General features: G+C 47.8%; 1 protein-coding gene across 1 annotated transcript in view; it reads left to right on the top strand.

Moving 5' to 3' along the window:
* The window catches only part of RASAL3 (RAS protein activator like 3), a 48021-nt gene extending 30970 nt beyond the window's left edge, over nucleotides 1-17051 (top strand). Inside the window, exons 12-19 of the mRNA XM_018566952.1 lie at nucleotides 592-828; nucleotides 2449-2650; nucleotides 4778-4872; nucleotides 6115-6414; nucleotides 8144-8252; nucleotides 9851-10038; nucleotides 13047-13119; nucleotides 16893-17051. Of these exons, the coding sequence (XP_018422454.1) occupies nucleotides 592-828; nucleotides 2449-2650; nucleotides 4778-4872; nucleotides 6115-6414; nucleotides 8144-8252; nucleotides 9851-10038; nucleotides 13047-13119; nucleotides 16893-17051 (1363 nt within the window). The remainder of the gene's footprint in view (nucleotides 1-591; nucleotides 829-2448; nucleotides 2651-4777; nucleotides 4873-6114; nucleotides 6415-8143; nucleotides 8253-9850; nucleotides 10039-13046; nucleotides 13120-16892) is intronic.
* The last annotated feature ends 4227 nt before the right edge of the window (nucleotides 17052-21278 follow it).

The following is a 21278-nucleotide window of genomic DNA, read 5'->3' as shown; positions in this document are numbered from 1 at the left end:
TACATTTGACTCCCCATAGACCTAACATGGGTCCACCAAGTTCAGCATTTTTGCTCCATTGCAAATTGAAGGGAAAAAATGGATGGACACGGATGTCACAGTTGTAACACCCGTTCTGTACTGCTCCAGTCAGCAGGGATTCCATTCACGGATCCCCTGCTGATTGGAACTCTCTCAGGCAATAGGGCCTTAGTGTAACATTTACAGGTATCGTACCTCTCGTCTTGTGACTCCGTATGGAGTGGAGGTGGCAGAATATGCATGTTCATGCCTTTGGAGTCAGGGAAAGGTGTAAATGTAAAAATACCACCATCCTGGCCCCACAGATTGTCTTTTACTTTCTGTCTGTTAAAACCATCACTGTGTATATGAGGGGAAATGCTCTAACGAAGCTCCAGATATCAGCATAGCCTATAAGAGGTTCTAAACCTTCCATAAAATGCAAAACATAAATGAAACATTTTTAGCTGGACACTTTAATGGCTGAGTAGGGTGGGATCGTTGCCCCTCAAACATTCTCTGTCTACATTTCTGTTATGTAAAAGTTAAAGTTCTTCTTCTGTCTTTCTTTTTTTTTTCCCCCAATCACAGCTCTTTTCCTCCAGAGCTCCTGGCTGTGTTCTCAAGCTGGCAGGAGAAAGTAACTATGTGTAGCAGACCAGAGTTGGGTTCTCAGATGGTCAGCGCTTGCCTCTTCTTGCGGTTCCTGTGTCCTGCTATCCTCTCCCCGGGGCTCTTCCACCTCTCTCCTGAACATCCCAACCCCCTTGCCGCACGCGCTTTGACCCTGGTCGCCAAAGTCCTGCAAAACCTTGCAAACTTTACAAGGTGAGAATCCACAGTTGACACTACTTAATATCCACGGGTGAACCATTCATGATCTAACAAACGAATGGCCAGCTTCTATCTGTGTAACTGAGCTTAAAGTGTACGTAAACTCGAAATCTATTTTTACACAAGATTGGCATCATGCCTGACTTCAGTTTTCTTAAATAAAAAGGTTTTTGTAATTTTGTTGCAAAATTTCTTATTTGGGGATCCTGCCAGTTAGGCTGACAATAGTAAGACACTGCCTTGCAATTAACATTAGCATTGCCAGCCAGCCTGCCATGCAAGCTCTTTCGTTTGGCCATTGGGCTGCCTATCTGATAGACGTCTCTCCCCATTTATGTGAATTTCAAATGTAACGCTCTAGAACTTTTGCATGCTAGGTATCTCCGCATTATCCTTTGGCAAATATGGATGAAGTAGAATTGAACCTGGACTAAACTATAACATGCCGGGTTTTTTTTATGTTTATATATTGTTCTAATAGGGTTTTCAACTTTTTGTAGATTGCAATTCCCATTTGACTACATCTATGGCAAGATATTTAGTACAAATGTTAAGGGGCTTACAGTCTAAAGCTAAACTACAGTTACAGTCAGGGCCAAGCCCTCTCCTCTTACCCTTAAAATTTCAACTGCCAGGCACTGGAAGCTGAAAGTTGAACGTTGACTTGAAAAGAAGCCAAGACCATGTCTACAGTGATAGGGTATAATGGGCTCCACAGGGATGGATTTAAAGACAAAGACAAGTGCTTACTGTACATGCACCACGAGATATTTGCAACTTCACTATGCTGTGACACTACAAAGGGTCAATAAATATTGACTGAATTTGAGCTGGAGTGCGAGTGACTTTCTTCACATTGACACTGATTTGCGGAGGCATCCGTGGTCGCTCGGTACCCACCCACCTGATACTCGAGGGTATTATCCAGTCAGGTGTGCGATGGGTTCCATTTGATTATTGCATTATCAACAAATGACACTACTTTTGTACCTTCAAGTACTGAGTGCCGGAGACTTCTTCCTATCCTCTTCTGTGGATCTATCACGTCGCCATTCTTGATTGTCACTTGATTGTCACTACAAGCACCATCATATCTAATTTGGTCACAGCGCTGTAAGGAGTCCAGCTGGCATCTAAACCTTTCCAAGGAGCATAGCCAGGATGCAAGCTGCAGGTAGGTGACAGCCAGGCAGCAAGGTTCCGAGTGAAGAGGCAAAGTCAGGATGCAGGCCAAGGTCAGTAAAAGTTGGGTAGAGAGGTCCAGAATCCAAGGCAGAGATGCATCAGGATACAGGCTGAGGTCAGTAATAGTATTTGAAGCAGAAGGCAATAATCAGAGTCCATTAGGCAGGCCAAGGTCACAAGAGGAAGGCAGAATAGCAGGTCAGGTTGCAGGATATCAAGAACAAAATGAAGACCACTCAGCCATCTGCCAATGTTGCATTTCAGTTTATATAGCGTGGGCATATCTGGTAGTGAACCTATGTATAGGGCCACCTGCCACAGTATGTACCCACACGTCTTCTCCTACTGGAACACAAAGGATCTTTCTTACAATGACTATCCTGACAATATTTCAGGAAAGATTCTACTGCTATATTTTCCACTCCACAGGTTCGGAGAGAAGGAAGACTACATGGCATTCATGAATGGCTTCCTGGAGCAGTACTGGGATGGGATGTCGGTCTTTCTGCAGACAGTCACCGATCCAGACAGTGAGGTGTCCCCAGCTGGATATGAAGGCAGCATCGATCTGGCTTATGAACTTGCTACACTTCACTACATGCTATGTGGGATCTTCAAAGGAGTCCATCAGGTATGAACTCAAATGTGTAGAAGAGAATTGTTAAATAAAACATCATAGCCTAACCCATAACCACCCAACAGTGCATACTAAACTAAACACGTTACACAATGGGGTTGATTTACTAACCTTATAAACACGCCACGAACAAGTATACACCTCTGTAGTGTGTTCCCTCCCAGCATGATCTATGGGTGGACTCTAGACACCTTTGTAGTGTGTACACACCCAGCAGGTGTGTTGTGCAAAGCCCTGCATGAATTGCAAGGTGATGTTGTGTAAATTAGCTCTACATTGTGTTGCTTGCGTTGATGAATGCAGGAATGTAAATGCATGAGCTAACCATTTTTGTCTAAACTGTGAAGCAGCATTATATATGCATCATGTGCATGATTTTTCCATATATGGCATTAGTGGAAATATGCTTTTAGAGACTTTTTGGTTGATAAATACATTTTGCTGTGTAAAAATCACACGCACCTAGTGCGTGCGTGTGTTTAGGTTAGTAAATCACGCCCAATGTGTTCCTTCTGTGGTCACTTAAGTGCTATAGACCTGTGATGAAACCCAACTGAAGTCTCACTTTTTATTCCTCTTAAAGTCCTTCATATTATGATTTTTGTCTGGAAATGGCTTAAAATACCTCGTTCTCTTAGTAGAAATGCTCTTCCTGCTCCCCCACTCCAGTGCTCTGTGCTTGCATAGACCAGTAATGGCCACACCCCTCAATTAAGGGGTAAATTATGGAGTGCACTGGACAATGTGGCCAAACTCTGGTGCCTTACGGACAGTCATATTTAGACACACTGCCCAACTGCTATAATAGGGAAGTGGAGTGGAGATTAAAAATGAAGGTTTTTAATACAATGGGGTTAATTTACTAAAAGAGTGGGGCATGTTTACTTTGCAAAGTGAATAAGATGAAGCTGAGTGAAAACTCTCTTTGTAAAGAATATCTAATTGTACAAGGAAAATTACATAAAAGGATTTTTGCACACTCGTGACTGGATGATTGAAGTCAGTACATCATCACCCCTTTCACTAAGCTTTGCGCAGTGAGCATGCTCTACAACTTTGGTAAACCAACGCCTACGTCTATGTGATTGGAATCCATTTCTGTTACTTCCAATGGACCTTCTGCTTCCATAATCTGGGAAGTCATAAAATGTAGTCATTAGTCATGTGACTAAAAGCAATTATTTTGTTGGCACAGAGCACATGTACAGCGTGTAGACCTTTTGTCATGATACCATGCACGGGTGTCCCCACACCCGGGCCCGGATTCCCCACAAGGCTACTGACGCCAGGCCTCATAGCGCAGAGGGGCGGCAGCGGTGTGGAATCCCCCCTGACGCCGGGCGGTAAGTTGCCTTCTACATTTAGTCCTGCTTTGGGAAGGCGGGACTAAATGTAGTGTGGGGTAGCTCATTCATTTACAAGTGATTGCGGTTGATGTCGCCACGATCACGTGTAAAATGTGTGCAGCCTGTCCGTCCTCCCCCTCAGGGGTAAGGGTCAGGAGACCTCAGGGGTAAGGGTCAGGTCCAAGTCAGGGTACAAGGCAGGAACAGGCTACAGGCAACAGGATACAGGTTATGGTGACAATACTGAAGCACAGGCCTCACTGCAGGGAGAGGATAACTACCCTCCCAGAGCAGCACCAGGTGGTGCCTAATTGCTGGGAGACACCTGCAGGTGAGCACTGGAATTGCAGGATCAGGTTCCAGCTCCACAGTGCCACCTGGAGGAACTCTGGTCCCTGACACCTTTCCCGGCATTCACAACAGTCTTCGGGTTCTGGATGGTCACATGTTGCCCAAAGCTTTTGGATAAAGTGAGGAATGGAGAATACCATCTGTGTCCCATTGAGAAGATTTCCCCCATGTCTTGCCCATCATATTTCCATGATGGATGGTCACATGTTGCCCAAAGCTTTTGGATAAAGTGAGGAATGGAGAATGCATCTGTGTCCCATTGAGAAGATTTCCCCGCACTTGTCCAACAAAGTTCCATGAAATATTAATCTCTTTATTATAATAATAAAAATAATAATAATAATAACAAGTATTACCAGAGATAACCCACATTTTGACCAGTCCTTCCCATACATGTATAAGCCTTTCTTATTCTGATTTTCAGCAAACCAAAGATCAACTGGAGCCATTACCTACAATCCTCAAGGCACTAGCAGAAGGTCTTCCTGTCCCAGAAGGCATCAGTCAGCATCAGAGGTAACATGGTGGCAGAATACAGATATGTCCGGTGCCATTTCTGGTGACAATAAGGGCATGATAAATGACAGCGTGGATGTCTTTAAAATGGACTATTAAAAAAATCTCAATCAATTCCAACAGATTAATAAATCTTAAAGCTGAACTCCAGGTATAAATATTTATATATACTAAAGCCGGGGACATACCTGTCGAACTTCTGCCAGTTCTTGATGAACCGGCAGAAATTTGCACCATTGGTGCAGCTGTTGGCAGCTTTCCGCCCCGCATCAGATGATGAAAGTTGGAAAATGCTGTGCAGGCCGCACAGAGTCATTGGTTGACTGGTGGCTGAGCTGTACAGTGTTACTGGTTGCTAGGACACAGGAGGGGCACACCATAAAAACCACTAGAATCGAAACCAATGACTCTATGCGGGTCACACACTGTCATTGGCTGCTAGGACACATACGGCATTATTGTTATGGTGAACCCACCTGCATCCTAGCAACCAATAGTGCCGTGGGGCCCAGGGTCTGGTTGGCTTGGACATTTGACAAATCTGGGATTCTGGCTTGGTTCAAGTGAACTGGACCCAGGTTTTTGAGAAGAAGAGTTGTATCTGGGCCCCCTGGACATCAATTGGTCCCTAGGGCTCCTGCCTTTGAAGTCATTACAACAGTATCTCACCACACTACTTCAATCGTATCATGTCCTGCCAACTAAATTCTGAACTTGCTGGCCTTATATCCATTACTCACATCTTGAGGGAGGCTCATCTCTGTTCCTCCTCTAGTCTAATTGCTCCAGTTATCCTGGCAAAACTCCATGTGAGAAGGAAGCCCCAGCTTTCTTTGAAGAGGGAGCTCCTACACCAGGTTGTTTGCACTGTCCCCTCCCTTATGACTCCCCCCCCACACCCCCAATGACCACCATTATCTATCCCTTTGGTTTACTGCAGAAGAAGCAAGGAGGTATCTGGATCCATAGGACATCTCCTAGACTCTAAGGCTCCTGCCTATGATGCCTTGTGGATGATCCAGCTCTGGTCCAAATGATGCCACCCTTCCTGAGGACATTTAGATAACAATCATCTTCTGGACCCATAAACATTAGACCAGTGCCTGGTTGTGCGTGTTTCTGGTATCAGCCATATTAGTTCAGTCCTGGGCAAGATGATGTACAAGCAACCACTGGCCTTAGATTAAGTCAACTTTACAATGGAGAGGTCACCATATGAAGAATCACACCGCATTGTGTGTTTTTCTCCCACAGCCAGGAAGATAGTGAAGAGCCAGAGTTCATGCTTCCCAAGGACATGAGAAACTTCCGCCCCCTTGTGAAGAAGTGCCAGTCGCTCAGCAGCCTGATGAGGGAACAAATGGTACCACTGCCGAGGATTGAGGAGAGGGAGAAGAAGAGTAGACGCCATGTGACCCGCACACAGAGTGTTCCTGCACAGAGCAGACCGGGACGAGAGCGCAGGACGAGGGCCGAGGCTAGCTCCGTGGCCGGAAAAGATCAAGAGGAAAACACAAACACATTAAAGGTATCAAAAAGAATAACGTCATGAGTACTGTTTAGATGTGTGTGTGACAACTGTCCCTTTCAGGGGCGTAACTAGAAATCACAGGGCCCCATAGCAAAATGTTTCCTCCTCTGTCCTCCACAGTCGCCGCTGGGCTTGGGCCCGGGCCCCATCTCCTCCTCCACCATCGCCGGCCCCGGCCTCCTCCACCATCGCCGGGCCCTGCCTCCTCCTCCTCCACTGCCGCTGGGCCCTGCCTCCTCCTCCTGTCACTGACTCAGCAGCGGCTGTGAGGAGGAATGCGACAGGTGATCTGGACAGCAGGGCGTTCCTCCTCACAGCCGCTAGTGACTGTCCTCAGCCTGCGATGCCATAGGAAGCCAGCCTGCATGGCATCAGGGGGACCCCTTTGTTCCTGGTTGTGGCTGTGCCCCAGGCCGCCTGGGTCGCTATGGCCATAGTTCCGCCACTGGTCCTTTTGTGGACTGTTGGGTTGGCTTGCTAAAGATGAAGAGACTGTTCACTTGTAAAAAATGGGTGATCATTCATTAAAAAAGTTGAAGATGTGTTCACTTTGAATGCCCAATCGTGCTTTACCTCTTCAGGATTCTGAATGCATGTCCTACGTCCAGCTATGAAGTGGATAAAATGTTTTGGGGCTGGCAGGGTGCTGCCCCAACCACACTCCTGCTGGACCTCCTTCCCTGATCCCTATCCATGGAACATCTGCTCCTCTGGACGCGCTCAGCTCTGAGCATTTCGGGGCTTAGTGCTGTCAAATGCTTGACTGAAAAACCGCAGATCAAGGCCATACTGGCTGATGCAGAGGATATGGGGAGACATTATGGGGTTCATTTATAAAAGTTCCACCAGGGCTATAGTGTCATTTGCATGGCACTAGTCCCCCAATATGTCACAGATGAGTATAGGAAATTACTATACTAGTCAGTGCCATCTAGGGGTGATAGGACAATATGGCCACTAGATGGCGCTGAGGATCATAGGAAATAAATAGTAAAATACCACAATGTGGCCACTAGATGGCGCTGAGAGTCATAGGAAATAAATAGTAAGATACCACAATATGGCCACTAGATGGCGCTGAGGATCATAGGAAATAGATAGTAAAATACCACAATATGGCCACTGGATGGCGCTGATGATCATAGAAAAAAAGCCACAATATGGCCACTAGATGGCGCTGATGATTATAGAAAATAAATAGTAAAATACCACAATATGGCCACTGAGGCGCTGAGGATCATAGAAAATCAATAGTAAGATACCACAATATGGCCACTAGATGGCGCTGAGGATCATAGAAAATCAATAGTAAAATACCACAATATGGCCACTAAATGGCGCTGAGGATCAGAGGAAATAAACACATCTTAGTAACAAGAGATACAATGTAACAATTCTAGAGGACACTGGAGGGAATTGGGAGATAAATGTAACCATTGCTACTACAGTCCCCATGATCCTTGGCCCCATCTAGTGCCCATAATGTGGCATTCTCCCAATTCACTACTGCCCATATTTACTTCAAGAACATTCAACCAGAATAGTAAGCCTTCAGAACATTCGATTTTTGCCCCATTGTTGCTGGTTGATGGATTATTATGTATGAATGTCCCACCACAGCTCCGGGGGAAGAGGGACAGGCAGACAGAAGGAAGGGGGTGCAGGGGGTGGACTCACAGGGTGTCATTGCCCCCTCTCTGTTACATGCTAATAGAATGTCCTTTGGTCTCTCACTACACAGAGACCTTCGCGACCATCATCCACTCTCCCCAGGAGAAAGTCCACCGTCCCGTGGTGCCGGGATGAGGACCACCATCTGATTGAACTGAAGAACGAAGAAGGAGAAGGCCAGGTATGACTCTGAATGAGAAAAACACAAACCTCCCGGGGTCAGTTTTATACATTGTACGGAATATAGCAAGCTTCATTGCAGATCCCTACATTGAAGATCCCTTCCTGATTCCTACATTGCAGATCCCTAACAGATCCCTACATTGCAGATTGCTACCTGATCCCTACATTGCAGATCCCTACATTGCAGATCCCTACCTGATCCCTACATTGCAGATCCCTAACAGATCCCTACATTACAGATTGCTACCTGATCCCTACATTCCAGATCCCTACATTGTGGATCCCTAACAGATCCCTACATTGCAGATCCCTAACAGATCCCTACATAGCAGATCCCTACATTGCAGATCCCTAACAGATCCCTACATTGCAGATCCCTAACAGATCCTTACATTGCAGATCCCTAACAGATCCCTACATTGCAGATCCCTCACAGATCCATACATTGCAGATCCCTAACAGATCCCTACATTGCAGATCCCTAACTGATCTCTTTCTTGCAGATCCCTACCTGAGCCCTACATTACAGATCACTACGTGAGTCCTACATTGTAGATTCCTACCTGACTCCTACATTGCAGATCCCTACCTAATCCCTTCACTGTAGATCCCTACCTAATCCCTATATTGCAGTTCCAAACCTGGTCCCTTCATTGCAAATATCTACCTGACCCCTACATTGCAGATCCCTACCTAACCCCTCCCGTATATTACAGAACCCTACCAGGTCTCTACATTGCAGATCCCTACCTATTGCTCCTATGAGGATACTGACAAATGCCTTTCTTTCATATCCTGTGTGATACCTGCTACAATCACATGATCAATCCGAGGGGGTCTCTTTATTTAAAAAAACAAAAACTTGCATAGCTTATCTGTCCAGCGAGACTGTAGGGACTTTCGATCTGTGCCAGTTAACCAGCTGTGGTGGCAAATGGGCAAAAAAACGAATGTTGTCTGTCTGATTTCCCTTCTGGTCGAATGTTCTTCAACAGGTTCAATCATAAGGAACAGAATGAATGAAGAAAGTACCACATTCTGGCCACTAGATGGCGCTGAGGATCATAAATACATGTTAGTAAGGCGATACAATGTTACAGTTCTAAGGAAGGAATGAACATATAAATGTCACCATTGGTGTTCCTGTAGTAGCAATGGTGACATTTATACGTTCATTCCCTCCAGTCTTCTATAGAATTGTAACATTGTATCTCCTTACTAACATGTATTTATCTCCTGCGCTCCTCAGCTCCATCTAGTGGCCATAAAGTGGTATTTTCCCCATTCACTCTGCTCCTTATGAATGAATGTAATTGCAGAACATTCGACCGGAAGGGAAATTACACCAAGAACATTCGTTTTTGCCCCATTCTCACAGCGGCTGGTTACCTGGCACAGAAGGAATGTACCCCGTGGTATTTGTCAATGGCATACAATTGCTAATTCTTCCTCCCGCCCATGTTAGTGAATGTCTCCGAGGAATGGACATGGACGGGAGGGAGGGTCTGCAGGAGCCAGAGCATTGCACCCGCCATCTACTGATCCTGCACGATGGAGTGGGCTGCAGCATTAACATTTTGATGCTCCCCCATGCAGGAGAGGCATCTGCAGGAGATGAGGGGGCAGATTGCTGAGAACCTGGACAAGCAGAAGGACCTGGAGGGGCAGATTCTGATCATGGCAGAGAAGATGCAGGAAGTCACCAGCCAGCTGGCCGCAATGGAGGCGACGTGCCGGGCGTTACAGGCCGAGATGACCGAACAGACGGGCAGAATGCAGAAGAGGTAACAAGTCACCCGTCTGTCAAAAATTCCCCCGTCCGTCATCATGGTCCTCCATAGAAGCAGAGGACTGTTATAGTGAAGCTGACATCACTGGTTGCCGGGAGCTGGGCGGGACGCCTGCCAGAGTGTCCCAGGTTGCTAAGAGCCGGACGGGGACCCGCTTGTACCCGCTCTCCATCCTGACAGCTGTCACAGGAGGCTGAGCGAGCAGTGCGGGGAGGAGAGCTTGGTGCATTTGACAGCTGACTCCTCCCCCTGCACTGTCGCCTCGGCCTCCTGTGACAGCTGTCTCCGCCCCCACAACATTCTCCACCCTGATTTGTCACAGCGGCTGAGTGGGGCAGTGCAGGAGGAGAGCCTGGCCTCCTGTGCTACGCCGGACGCTCACGACGCTCTCCTCCCCTGCACTGCTCGGGCCTCCTCTGACGGTTTCTTTCCTCCCCTGCTGTCAGAGGGAACACAGAGGAGCGCCCAGTGGGGAGCAGAGGAACCGCACATGTACCGCAATTTGCGGCCGAAAGTTGGTACTTTCAGCTTTTTGCCAAAAGTGCCATTTTCGGCCAACCGGTTTTCACCAGCCGAACTTTTGGTGCTTCCCTAATTCTTAGTACAGTAAAATATTTTTTCAAAGTCAAATGTAACTTTAGGAAACTACGGCCTTATGGCCACTAGATGGAGCTGAGGAGCATAGGGGGGGAACCCTATTTCCTGTGCTCCTCAGCTCCATCTAGTGGCCACAATTCTGTATTTTCCTAATGCTACATTCCAAAAGAACATTTACTAAGAATGTCTGTTTTTGCCTCTGCTCACGCAGAAGGAACGTTCACAGAATTTGGTAGGACGGCTCTGTAAATTGTCAGTGTCGGGACGAGTGTTGGTGTCAGTGTGATTTTGGTAAAACATAATTGTTTATTAGGGGAATAGAAGGAAAAGGATAAAAGAAATGTCTGGGCCCTACTACGGGCCCGAAGGACAAATAACGCAGACATATGTGGTATCTCTAGGAACGATAAGAGTGCAATCATTTTATTTTGGGGTTTTTTTTTCATGTATAACACTCCCTATACTCGCCAGCGCCATCTAGGGGGGGGCGCTACTGCCGTGCGAATGACATCCTCCCAGCTGCCCACCAGGCAGAAGTATTATACATGAAGCCCCAAGTACTTGTAAAGATACGGACAGATCTACTAACACATTACAAAGTTGCAGAAACTGGGTTCAGGTTTGTTTTTAGCTTCCGTCATGAAAGGGTTAATGAATGCAGAGCGGCATTAACGTGTCTTATATATCCGGAGTTCAGCTTTAAGAATCGCATCCGGACTTCTTTTTTTGGGGGGTTCAATATATTTTTATGTCAATAAACACTTATACAATCTTTATAGTAAAAAAAAAAGGGGAAAATGCATTTAAACATCATAACTGTTGTCTCCCAAATAACGTTACTATGTATCTCTCCATATATTAGGCAATATTCTAACTTGACAATATTCGTTATCTCATCTTCCATTTCTTCTCCCATACACTCATCTAACATTTATTCTAATATCGCATCATGTTCTAAGGAGAGAGGGGGGGAACATGATCACCAAGTGAGTCCGTGTAGCCCCTTCCATATTAAAAGGCTCTACCCGGTCCTAGGACCATCTTACCCTCTTAACCCTTTCATTATTCTTCACTCTCACCCACCTAAGTGTTCTCTCCTATATGTGAATTCTAATCAAAAATAATGTTTCCCGTTTATGCCCTATCCCTCCCACTTACCTTCCAACTAACTGAGTTTGGAAATCCTATGATCGCGAACTTGTGTGGTGGGGGAGGGGGGGGGGGGGGGGGGCATGATCACCAAGTGAGTCCGTGTAGTCCTTTCCATATTAAAAGACTCTACCCGGTCCTAGGACTATAATACCCTCTTAACCCTTTCATTATTCTTCACTCTCACCTGCCTAAGTGTTTCTCCTATAAGTGGAATCTGCTCCGGAGTAATATTTCCCGTTTAACCCCTTATCCATCCCCCTTACCTTCCATCTAACTAAAATTAAAAAATCCTAAAAATGTGTAACCTTTTTCCCGATTTCCTTTCTAAAATACATAAACTTTCCCTGGTGATAGCTTTGTGTTGGTTTCCCTTCCGTGTCCTCTATCCGAGGTTATCCCCCATTTGTCTTAAAAAAAAAAAAATCTCACCCTACGTGTAATCTCTCCTATAATTGTGTTCTCTTTAATGTGTTATTCCTTATTTTATCCCCCCCCCTTAAACCTTTTATCTCACTTGTATTATATCACTATCCTCCCTCTCTCTCACTACTATCCACGATCTTCACCTTACTTCCAGACATCCAGCATCCGGACTTCTTTAAAGGAGAACTATGGGGTTAAGGCTTTTCCCCCATAGTTCTCCTTAGGGTAACGGGAGGACACAAACTAGCGTCCTCCCATCACCCTGAGCTCAGTATATAGGGAGTTACAGCTCGCAGTATACTGAGACGCCACAGCCGGAGCGGATCCCGACATGGACGCCGAGATCCGCCCAGCTGCGCGAGTGACAGCTGGCTCTGCCTATCTAGAGGCAGAGCCAGCTGTACCCGCCCCCTCCCCCGTCCGTTCCGCCAGTCAGCGCTGGCAGATCGGAGCGGGGGGAATCCAGCCCCTCCCCTGTCACGGCAGAGAGCAGTGACAGGATCGAGAGGTGAGTGAACGCCGGTATGTGTTCGCTCACCTCCCGATCTACTGAGCCGACTTGTGACAGTCTCATTGTCACAGGTCGGCTAGAACTATGAGGATGAGTGAAAAGCATCCACCCCCCCCACCCCTAGTTCTCCTTTAACCTTCTTTTACCCTTTTCATTGAGGGGGATTCATCAAAACTGCAGCAGGCAGAATCTGGAGCAGCTGCCCAACGTAACCAATCAGCTTCTCTCTTTTCAAGCTGATTGGTTGCCATGAGCTGCTGCTCCAGATTCTGTTTGCTCAGATTTTGATAAATCTCCCCCCGTTGTTGTTTTGTACCAGGATTGACGTCTTGGAGAAGAATTCTGCAGAGAAGTCACAAAAATGGAAAAATGAAGAGCAGAAAGCAGTTCTGGTAAGACCTCCCAGTATGTGTATACAGTAGTATGGACCAGTGACATGCCGTGCCTTCTGTGCTGAGTGAGGCATCCCCCGTCCAGCCGAAGCTCCGCCCCCATCCCGTTGAAGCTCTGCCTTGTGCCACCGAAGCCCCACCCCATCCCACCAAAGCCCCGGTAACCAAGCTGTGTGGGGAGGAGGAAGGGAGGAGACAGGGAGGAGCCTCCCTGTCCCTCACTTACTAGTCACTGCTGAGGCATCGAGATCGATGGCCTCAGTGGGGGGTTTTTTCTTTGTTTTGCTTGGACTAATGGCGCTTTAACATTGGTCCAAGCCATCCACGGAGCTCACGCCTCTAACACAGAGTAGAGGCTGTGACAGCTCTTGCCTCACCAAGTTAGGTTACACAAGCAGTGGGGAAGCCTGCTGCTGTGTAACCTAACTACCTGTCAAAAGCCGGTGTTCGATCGAAAGTTCGAACTTATCGAGTTGTGGGACCGCATGACTTCCGGTTTCCTTAGAACTACGAGGTTTGCACACAAAACTTCTTCTGCACGAGCGCCATCCGCGGCATTGCTCTATACACATGCACCACAGCAATAAAGTAATAAAATGAAGTCGGATCACAGTAATCAAGCACGTTATTTATCTCCGGTGCCCCACTCAAGCGGCGGCCATATTGAGTGGGGCACCGGAGATAAATAACGTGCTGGATTACTGTGATCCGACTTCATTTTATTACTTTATTGCTGTGGTGTATGTGTATAGGGCAATGCCGCAATTGGCGCTCGTGCACAACAAATTTCTTGCCCAAAACTCGTAGTTCTAAGGAAACCGGAAGTCATGCGGTCCCACAACTCGATAAGTTTTTACTATCGACAGAACACCGAATGCAGCGCCGCCTGTAATTAACATCCAGCGCTCCATCCATGACAGGTGACACAGCGGGGAGGATTTCCCTGCTCTGTAACCTGTTACAAGCCGATCCGAATGGAGAAAAAGCTGTCAGGTTCGGACTTGAAGCTGACAGCTTTTTTCTTCATAATACTAGGTGAGGCTCTGCCCCACCTGCCTCCCCTGACCGCAAGTCCCTGGTATGGACGTATAGCAGAGGAAAACCTATTTACCGGCATCTGTGAGGCTCTTTAGAATTCGGTTGCGCATCCACATGACAAATGGCAGGGCTTGCACCAGATTCATGTAGATGTTGCAAACAGATACATGATTTTTGCGCAAGTAACACTACCCAGATAGCAAGTAATTGAGCTGCAAGTTTGATAATGACTTGCTAAACTATTGCAGACTTGCCGAGCGTCACAGTTTTGTTGCACAATTACAGCAAGTCTGCTTTGCAAGTCTCCAGACCAGCGAGCTGGCAGAGCTCTTGCTAAGACCTGCAGGACTCTTGCTGGAGACTTGCCCAGCAAATTTGCTACAAATTCAAAAAGTGTCGCCTAGAACTTGTGCTGCGAGTGTTCTGCAAGTCTACCACCTGCCAGGAATGTGTGCAGAATTACAATTTAACCCCCGCCACAGGTTTGTAGCAAGTTATCCTTGCTATATGGGTGTACGTGGTGCAATGAGGCTGAAGAGACCATACCGCACACTTTATCCTCAGTGCACCTGAAAAAATCACATGCTCAGCATTCCTGAGCTTCCACCTGGCCACGGCACCTATCAGGTAGGCACATTGGTTAGAAACGGTCGCACGCCTTCCATACACTTTGCGATTATCGTACGACTGCGGGATTTTCCGCGATTCTCGTACAGTGTATGGGCACCTTTATACTGAGGGTGGGCAGACCTTGATGGGTAATTCTGAGAACTGAGTTAGCAGGCCAATAGCAGGCTGGCTATGACACCCAGAAAAAAACATGGTACATGCATGAATCTATAACCAGCCTTTATAGCAGGGCGCACATTGGGAAGGCTTACAACAATACAAAACACAGAAAATCCCCAGCTCACCTGCCAGCCAGCCTGCAACCAAACAAATTGCCCTGTCAACAGTATGCGTTAAAATCAGAGGTTTTAGTTGCAGAAACTTTTGGCCAAAAATATGTAGAAGCCGCACCGCCGCGCCAATGCACCTCTGCAAGGTGTGGTCCTAACTCTATGTATCCGAGTCTCCAAGTGTGAGCATATTAATGCAGTCGATAAATTGCATGCAGGTGTACCAGGAGGTAGCCAACTCCTCCTAATAAGGTGCAGGGACCAATGTGCGCCCTGCCGTAAAGGCTGGTTATAGATTCATGCAGGTACCATGTTTTTTCTAGTTTGACTATTTTTGGTTGTGAGGACGCACTGGGGTCCCAGCGTGCATTTTTGGTGGCTGGGCCTCCAGTGCGTCCCTGCACCTTATTAGGAGGAGTAGGCTACCTCCAGGTACACCTGCATGCAATTTATCGACTGCATTAATGTGCTCACACTTGGAGACTCATATACATAGAGTTAGGACCACACCTTGCAGAGGTGTATTGGCGCGGCAGTGTGGCTTCTACATATTTTTGGCCAAAAGTTTCTTCAACTAAAACCTCTGATTTTAACGCATACTGTTGACAGGGCAATTTGTTTGGTTGCAGGCTGGCTGGCAGGTGAGCTGGGGATTTTCTGTGTTCTGTATGGCTATGACACCCACCCAATGCCTGCTGTCAGCAGCAGAGTGGACCTGCTGGGGAGCTCAGTTCCCAGAATTCCCCATCAAGCTCCACCCACTGTCAGCATCACTGGACTTTAAGGACCCTGTAAGTTGTAGCCTGCTATTGGCTATGGCAACCGCCCACTGCCTGCTTTCAATATGCAGGAGAGCAGACCTTCTGGGGGAATTCTGATAACTGTTTTCACCATGAAGTTTGCTCTGCTGCACATTGACTGCAGCAAGTGGACGGGTGTCACAGCCAATAGCAGGCTACCACTGACAGGGTCCTTAACGGCCAGTGATTCTGACAGTGGGTGGAGCCTGATGAGGAATTCTGAGAATTGAGTTTCCCAGCAGGTCCACTCTGCTGCTGGTTGACAGCAGGCAGTGGGCGGGTGTCACAGCCAGCCTGCTATTGGCTATGACACCCACCCATTGCTTGCTGTCAATATGCAGGGGAGCAGACCTTATGGAGAATTCTGAGAATGCAGATCCCCGTCAGGTCCGTTCTGCTGCAAATTGATAGCAGGCAGTGAGCAGGTGTCATAGCCAATAACAGGCTGGCTATGACACCCACCCACTGCCTGCAATCAGTCTGTAGGAGAGTGGCCCTGATGGGGAACTCACTTCTCAGAATTCCCCATCAGGCTCCAGCCACTCAACCTCACTGACAGTGGGCATTACTGGTTGCGAAGTAAACTGTCAGCTACAACCGACAGTGATGCTGACAGTGGGCGAAGCCTGATGGGGAATTCTAAAAACGGAGTTCCCCATCAGGTCTGCTCTGCAGTTGATTGACAGCAGCCAGGTGCCATAGCCAATAGCATGCTGGCTATGGCACCCGCTCCCAATGCCTGCTGTCAATTTGCAGGAGAGAGGAGCTGATGGGGAACTCGACTCTCAAAGTTCCCCAGCAGGCCCTGCCCACTCAATGTAAAACAAGGGAGGATACTGGCTGACATCCTTACCCAAAAATGGCCAAAGTGTACAATAATAAGAGAACCTGTCATGAGCGGTGCATGTTACCATAAAATATACTCTGAAACACAGAAGAGAGTATGGAGGATCCCACTGCCCCTGGACCACCCAGATCTGCACATTTACATCTAGATGGACAAATAATGTATTTTTTGTGCTTGTGATTCTAATAGGAGAACCATCTGTCATCTCTCAAGAAGAAGAACCGCTGGAAGAGAAATGAAATCACCGCAAACCCGCACAGGGAGGAGGAGAACAAGATGGGGAACGACTGTGAAAGCACCGCTATCGTTCTGGAATGTGCTATGACAGATGACTCGGATTCTGCTTAGATGCCATTATTAGCATTGTACAGTACACAATACATCAGATGTTTCCACTCAGGAAGCCTTTGGCTGTACCCAAGCACATTTTCCAAAATTTTAAAGCTCAACCCCACTTGAAAGCCAAGTAGCCTAGGCTTGCTCTGGTTGCAATACCCTCCTCCTCTCCAGCACTATCCCCGGCTGGCTCAGAGACTCCATGGTCCAGGGATTCTCCTCTTCCTGGCAGTACAACATCCGTGTCATTCAGCCCACTTCCTGTCAGTCAAGAACGTCAAAGACTCGCTCCTTAGGGGGTACATCACCCAGGCACCCTGGGCTTCCGGGAAATGCTTTACTGGACAACACCACTTTATTACCTGGCACTGTACTCTTCAGCATTCAGGACCCTCCACCACTAGAAGAAGAGGTTCCATGATGTCACATGACCAGACTGAAGATCTAAGGAGAAAAGGAAGCTTGGAACTGGGCCTTACAATAACTAATCTTCTCAAAATGGGGTCCCTTGTACTCAGTACTTTACATTGTCAGACTGATGTTGCATTGACTTCTTGGATTCCTATCAAAGTAATGGTGACTTGAGCTTTCCCTGAAAGATGGATCACATCCCAATCTCACTATGTTATCACTATCATTTATCTAGATGCCTCAGGGCTCCAGTGCAAGAACCGTGAAACACCATTATTATAATGATGTTAGAGGGCAAGCAGAGGCAGGGGTGTCCCGTGGCCAGGGGACACCCGGAGCGGGTACCGGGTGACACCCCGTCGTGACGTCATCGTGCATGTGTGTGACATCACCACGCGTGTGTGCAATGACGTTATTGTGCATGCGCGGCTATCTTGGTGATACCTGCTGACAGAGAGAGGAGGGGACGTTCACCTGGCAGGATAAGGTATGCCGCCGGGTCCCCTCCTCTCTCCTGCAACTGTCGGGCTCTCCATCCATGACCGAGTGCCCGACATTTCAGATGGGGTGACAACAAAATGACTGTAAGTCATTTTGGTGTCACCCCTCCAATGGTGTCACCGAGGTGCGGGCCGCACCCCCCTTGTGACGCCACTGAGCAGAGGCATGTTTCCTCCAGCCCCCTCTCAGGGTAGAGTGAGCCGACACTTATTGGGTAGAACGAGGTGGCATGAGTATTAGCTACCTCAGGAGGGAGCTGCGGAGCGTTGACCTGCTGCATGCTGGGAGCTGTAGTCCCAGGAGGCAATGTCAGGGCTTCGGCGGTTACTGGGCCCTCTTCTTCCTTTCTGGGCCACACTCCCAAGTGGCGGAACACCAGGGCCCGGTTGCACATGCGGCCGCTGTGGCCCTGGTAGTTCCGCCAGTACTTTCAAGAGCTTCTAATGTTCCCTAAAGCAGAAAAGAAGCCAAAACTTTTTTTTTTTAGTTTTGGATATCGTAAAGGAAGGTTAGCTTTTTTGGCCATCTGTGTGCCATTGGAGAGATTTCTCTTCCTGTCCAATATCCTGTCCGATTTCCTCTTTCTCTTCCTGTCCAATATCCACAACAGGAAGTGAGAGGAAATCCCTCCAAAGAAAGGGAAATCACCCAAACTAGTGTCCCCATTGGAAGGTTTCCCATCTCTTTTTGTTCTTTTGGGGATTTCCTTTCTCTTTCAGTGATAATAGTCACCAGGACAAATAGAGAGGGTAACAGGGACAAAGACGGCAATACAAACCTGACGGGGTTCTCTTCACTCTCCACTCCATCCAAAAAACTAAAACAAAGTTTTAGCACTTGAATTGAAATTCAACACACTATAGATCAAATATGTGAAATCTGAGCCCCATGCAGCCCAATAACTTCTGTATCCAAAAATAAATAAACAGTTTTCGGCTTCAGTTTCACTTTAATCTCGACCATAATAATGAATGAATGTTTATAGAAAGCCACAATACACACATTTCCCCGTCCCAGCCTGTCTATAGCTACGTTAGGGTTCTCAGTTCAGTTACATTGCATTGTGTTTTTATCTTCAGTAGCAATGATGACGGTGAGATAGACCTGTAGGAGAGCAGAGACATTCTTTGAGTACATGAAAGGTCATGGAATGGTGGGGCGAGCACAAACACGTTCACCATGCATCCTCCGGAGTTCAGACACCGGGAGCCAAGAGACACACAGAAGACGGGGGCCTCACGGGAATCATGCAGTAATACTCTAAGTAAAGCGCCGGGGCTTAGTAAAAGCTTTTAACTGGATTTGTTTTCCATTAACTTAACTCGGCCTGCAGGAACTGACATCGGTCAAGTGCATTCGAGGGGCCAGTAAAGTATATGAAGTATAAACAATATATCCACCATTAATCAGAGGGTGCCTATTGTAACAATGTACCCACCATTAGTTTGTGTTAGGCCTCATTGACATGAGAAACGGCCGGCAGGTACAGCTCCGTACTGCGTGCACGGCCGTATTGGGCAGCTCCCAGGAAGGCCATGTGGTGCGTGTGATTAGTACACAGCCTCTGTCTCTCTCTATGGGAGTACGCGGTCGTACGCCGCCCTGCGCTCACCCCAAGTGCAGGTCCGTACGGATGCGGGTGTCCCGGCTCGGACGCAGACAGGATCCATCCTGTCAGCCTTTGAGTACGGACACCCGCACCTATGCGGACGTGCAGGGCGGGTGAGCGTAGGGCGGTGTACGGCCGTGTAGTCTCATAAAGAAGGAGGGGGGCTGCGTACTAATCACACGCACCACATGTCCTTCCCCGGAGCTGTACGTGCCGGCCGGTTCCAGTGTGAATGAGGCCTTACTACTTTCTGGGATGAACAAAGTATTTGCGGCGTGGCCATCTGCTATTTGTGATTCGATATCCTTTTGGAGCCCTTTCACAGGGGCTTTCCCATCAGGTCCGCCTGACAGTTTTTTTGGATGACCCGATCGGAAGCCCGATGTTACTCTAAGGGCAGCCGGCTAGCTCCAGCCAGGCCCGGAAAAACAAAAACAGTGTTCCGTTTCTGATCTGATCATGTCGGAATCGGGGGGTAACCAGATGTAAATGGACGCCCCTCTGGTTAGATCCGGCTGCCCATAGAGTCACATGGGTCTGGTCGGTTTTTGCACAGATAGCCTCCTGATAGGAACTGAAGGCACCCGTCTGAAAGGGACCTTTTGCTGCTCCCACCAAAGCAAGTCCTCTGCTTCATCACCTTGTTGTTAGTTCCCCAGATGTTACAATAATCATAACCGTCTATACCAGGGGTAGCCAAACTTCAGACCCCCAACTGCTGAGGAAGCACCATGAAGCATTGTAAGACTCTGACGGGCATGACTACCAGGGGCAGATGCATGATAGGATTTGACAGCTGGAGGGCCGGAGTTTGGCTACCCCTGGTCTATATCAAGGGAATGCTAATGATGGTTTCGGGGTCAATTTCAGTAATATATCTCCATACACTGTATTCATCTGACAAGGAACAAACTTTATCAGCTAGTCCAATGAATAAATTACTTTCTCAAAAATCATGCTCTGTTATGATTTGCCAAGCAAACGATTAATCGTCGTTCAACGATGGGCACAATAATCATGGCTGTCTATATCAAAGGAAAGCTAATGATGGTTTGGGGTCAATTTCCTTCTACAGTAATTGTTTTTAAAGCCTAAATCCAGGGAGGGGAGATTTGGGTTTCTTAGAGCACTATGTGTTAGCTAAAGAGACACCAAAGTAGAGCTGCCTGCTGTAGGACAAGTTTGTCTAACTGAAACTTCAGATTGAAGCCGCGACACCCTTACCACCACCGCACCTGCGTGACCCCATCATTGTCACCGTACCCCCCATCATTGCATAGGGGCGTTGCATTATGGTGCAGCTCTACCAGAATCCCCTGCCACCCCCCGGACCACCAGCACCACTGAGGCAGCAACACCCCTACCACCACCGCACCTGCGTGACCCCATCATTGTCACCGTACCCCCCATCATTGCATGGGGGGACATTGCATTATGGTGCAGCTCTACCAGAATGCCCTGCCACCCCCCGGACCACCAGCACCACTGAGGCAGCAACACCCCTACCACCACCGCACCTGCGTGACGCCATCATTGTCACCGTACCCCCCATCATTGCATGGGGGGACATTGCATTATGGTGCAGCTCTGCCAGAATGCCCTGCCACCCCCCGGACCTCCAGCACCACTGAGGCAGCAACACCCCTACCACCACCGCACCTGCGTGACGCCATCATTGTCACCGTACCCCCCATCATTGCATAGGGGGCGTTGCATTA

The sequence above is a fragment of the Nanorana parkeri genome, unplaced genomic scaffold, assembly GCF_000935625.1.
Source record: "Nanorana parkeri isolate BGI_ZX_2015 unplaced genomic scaffold, ASM93562v1 scaffold991, whole genome shotgun sequence".
NCBI lineage: Eukaryota > Metazoa > Chordata > Amphibia > Anura > Dicroglossidae > Nanorana > Nanorana parkeri.
This window is presented reverse-complemented; position numbering and strand designations above follow the sequence as displayed.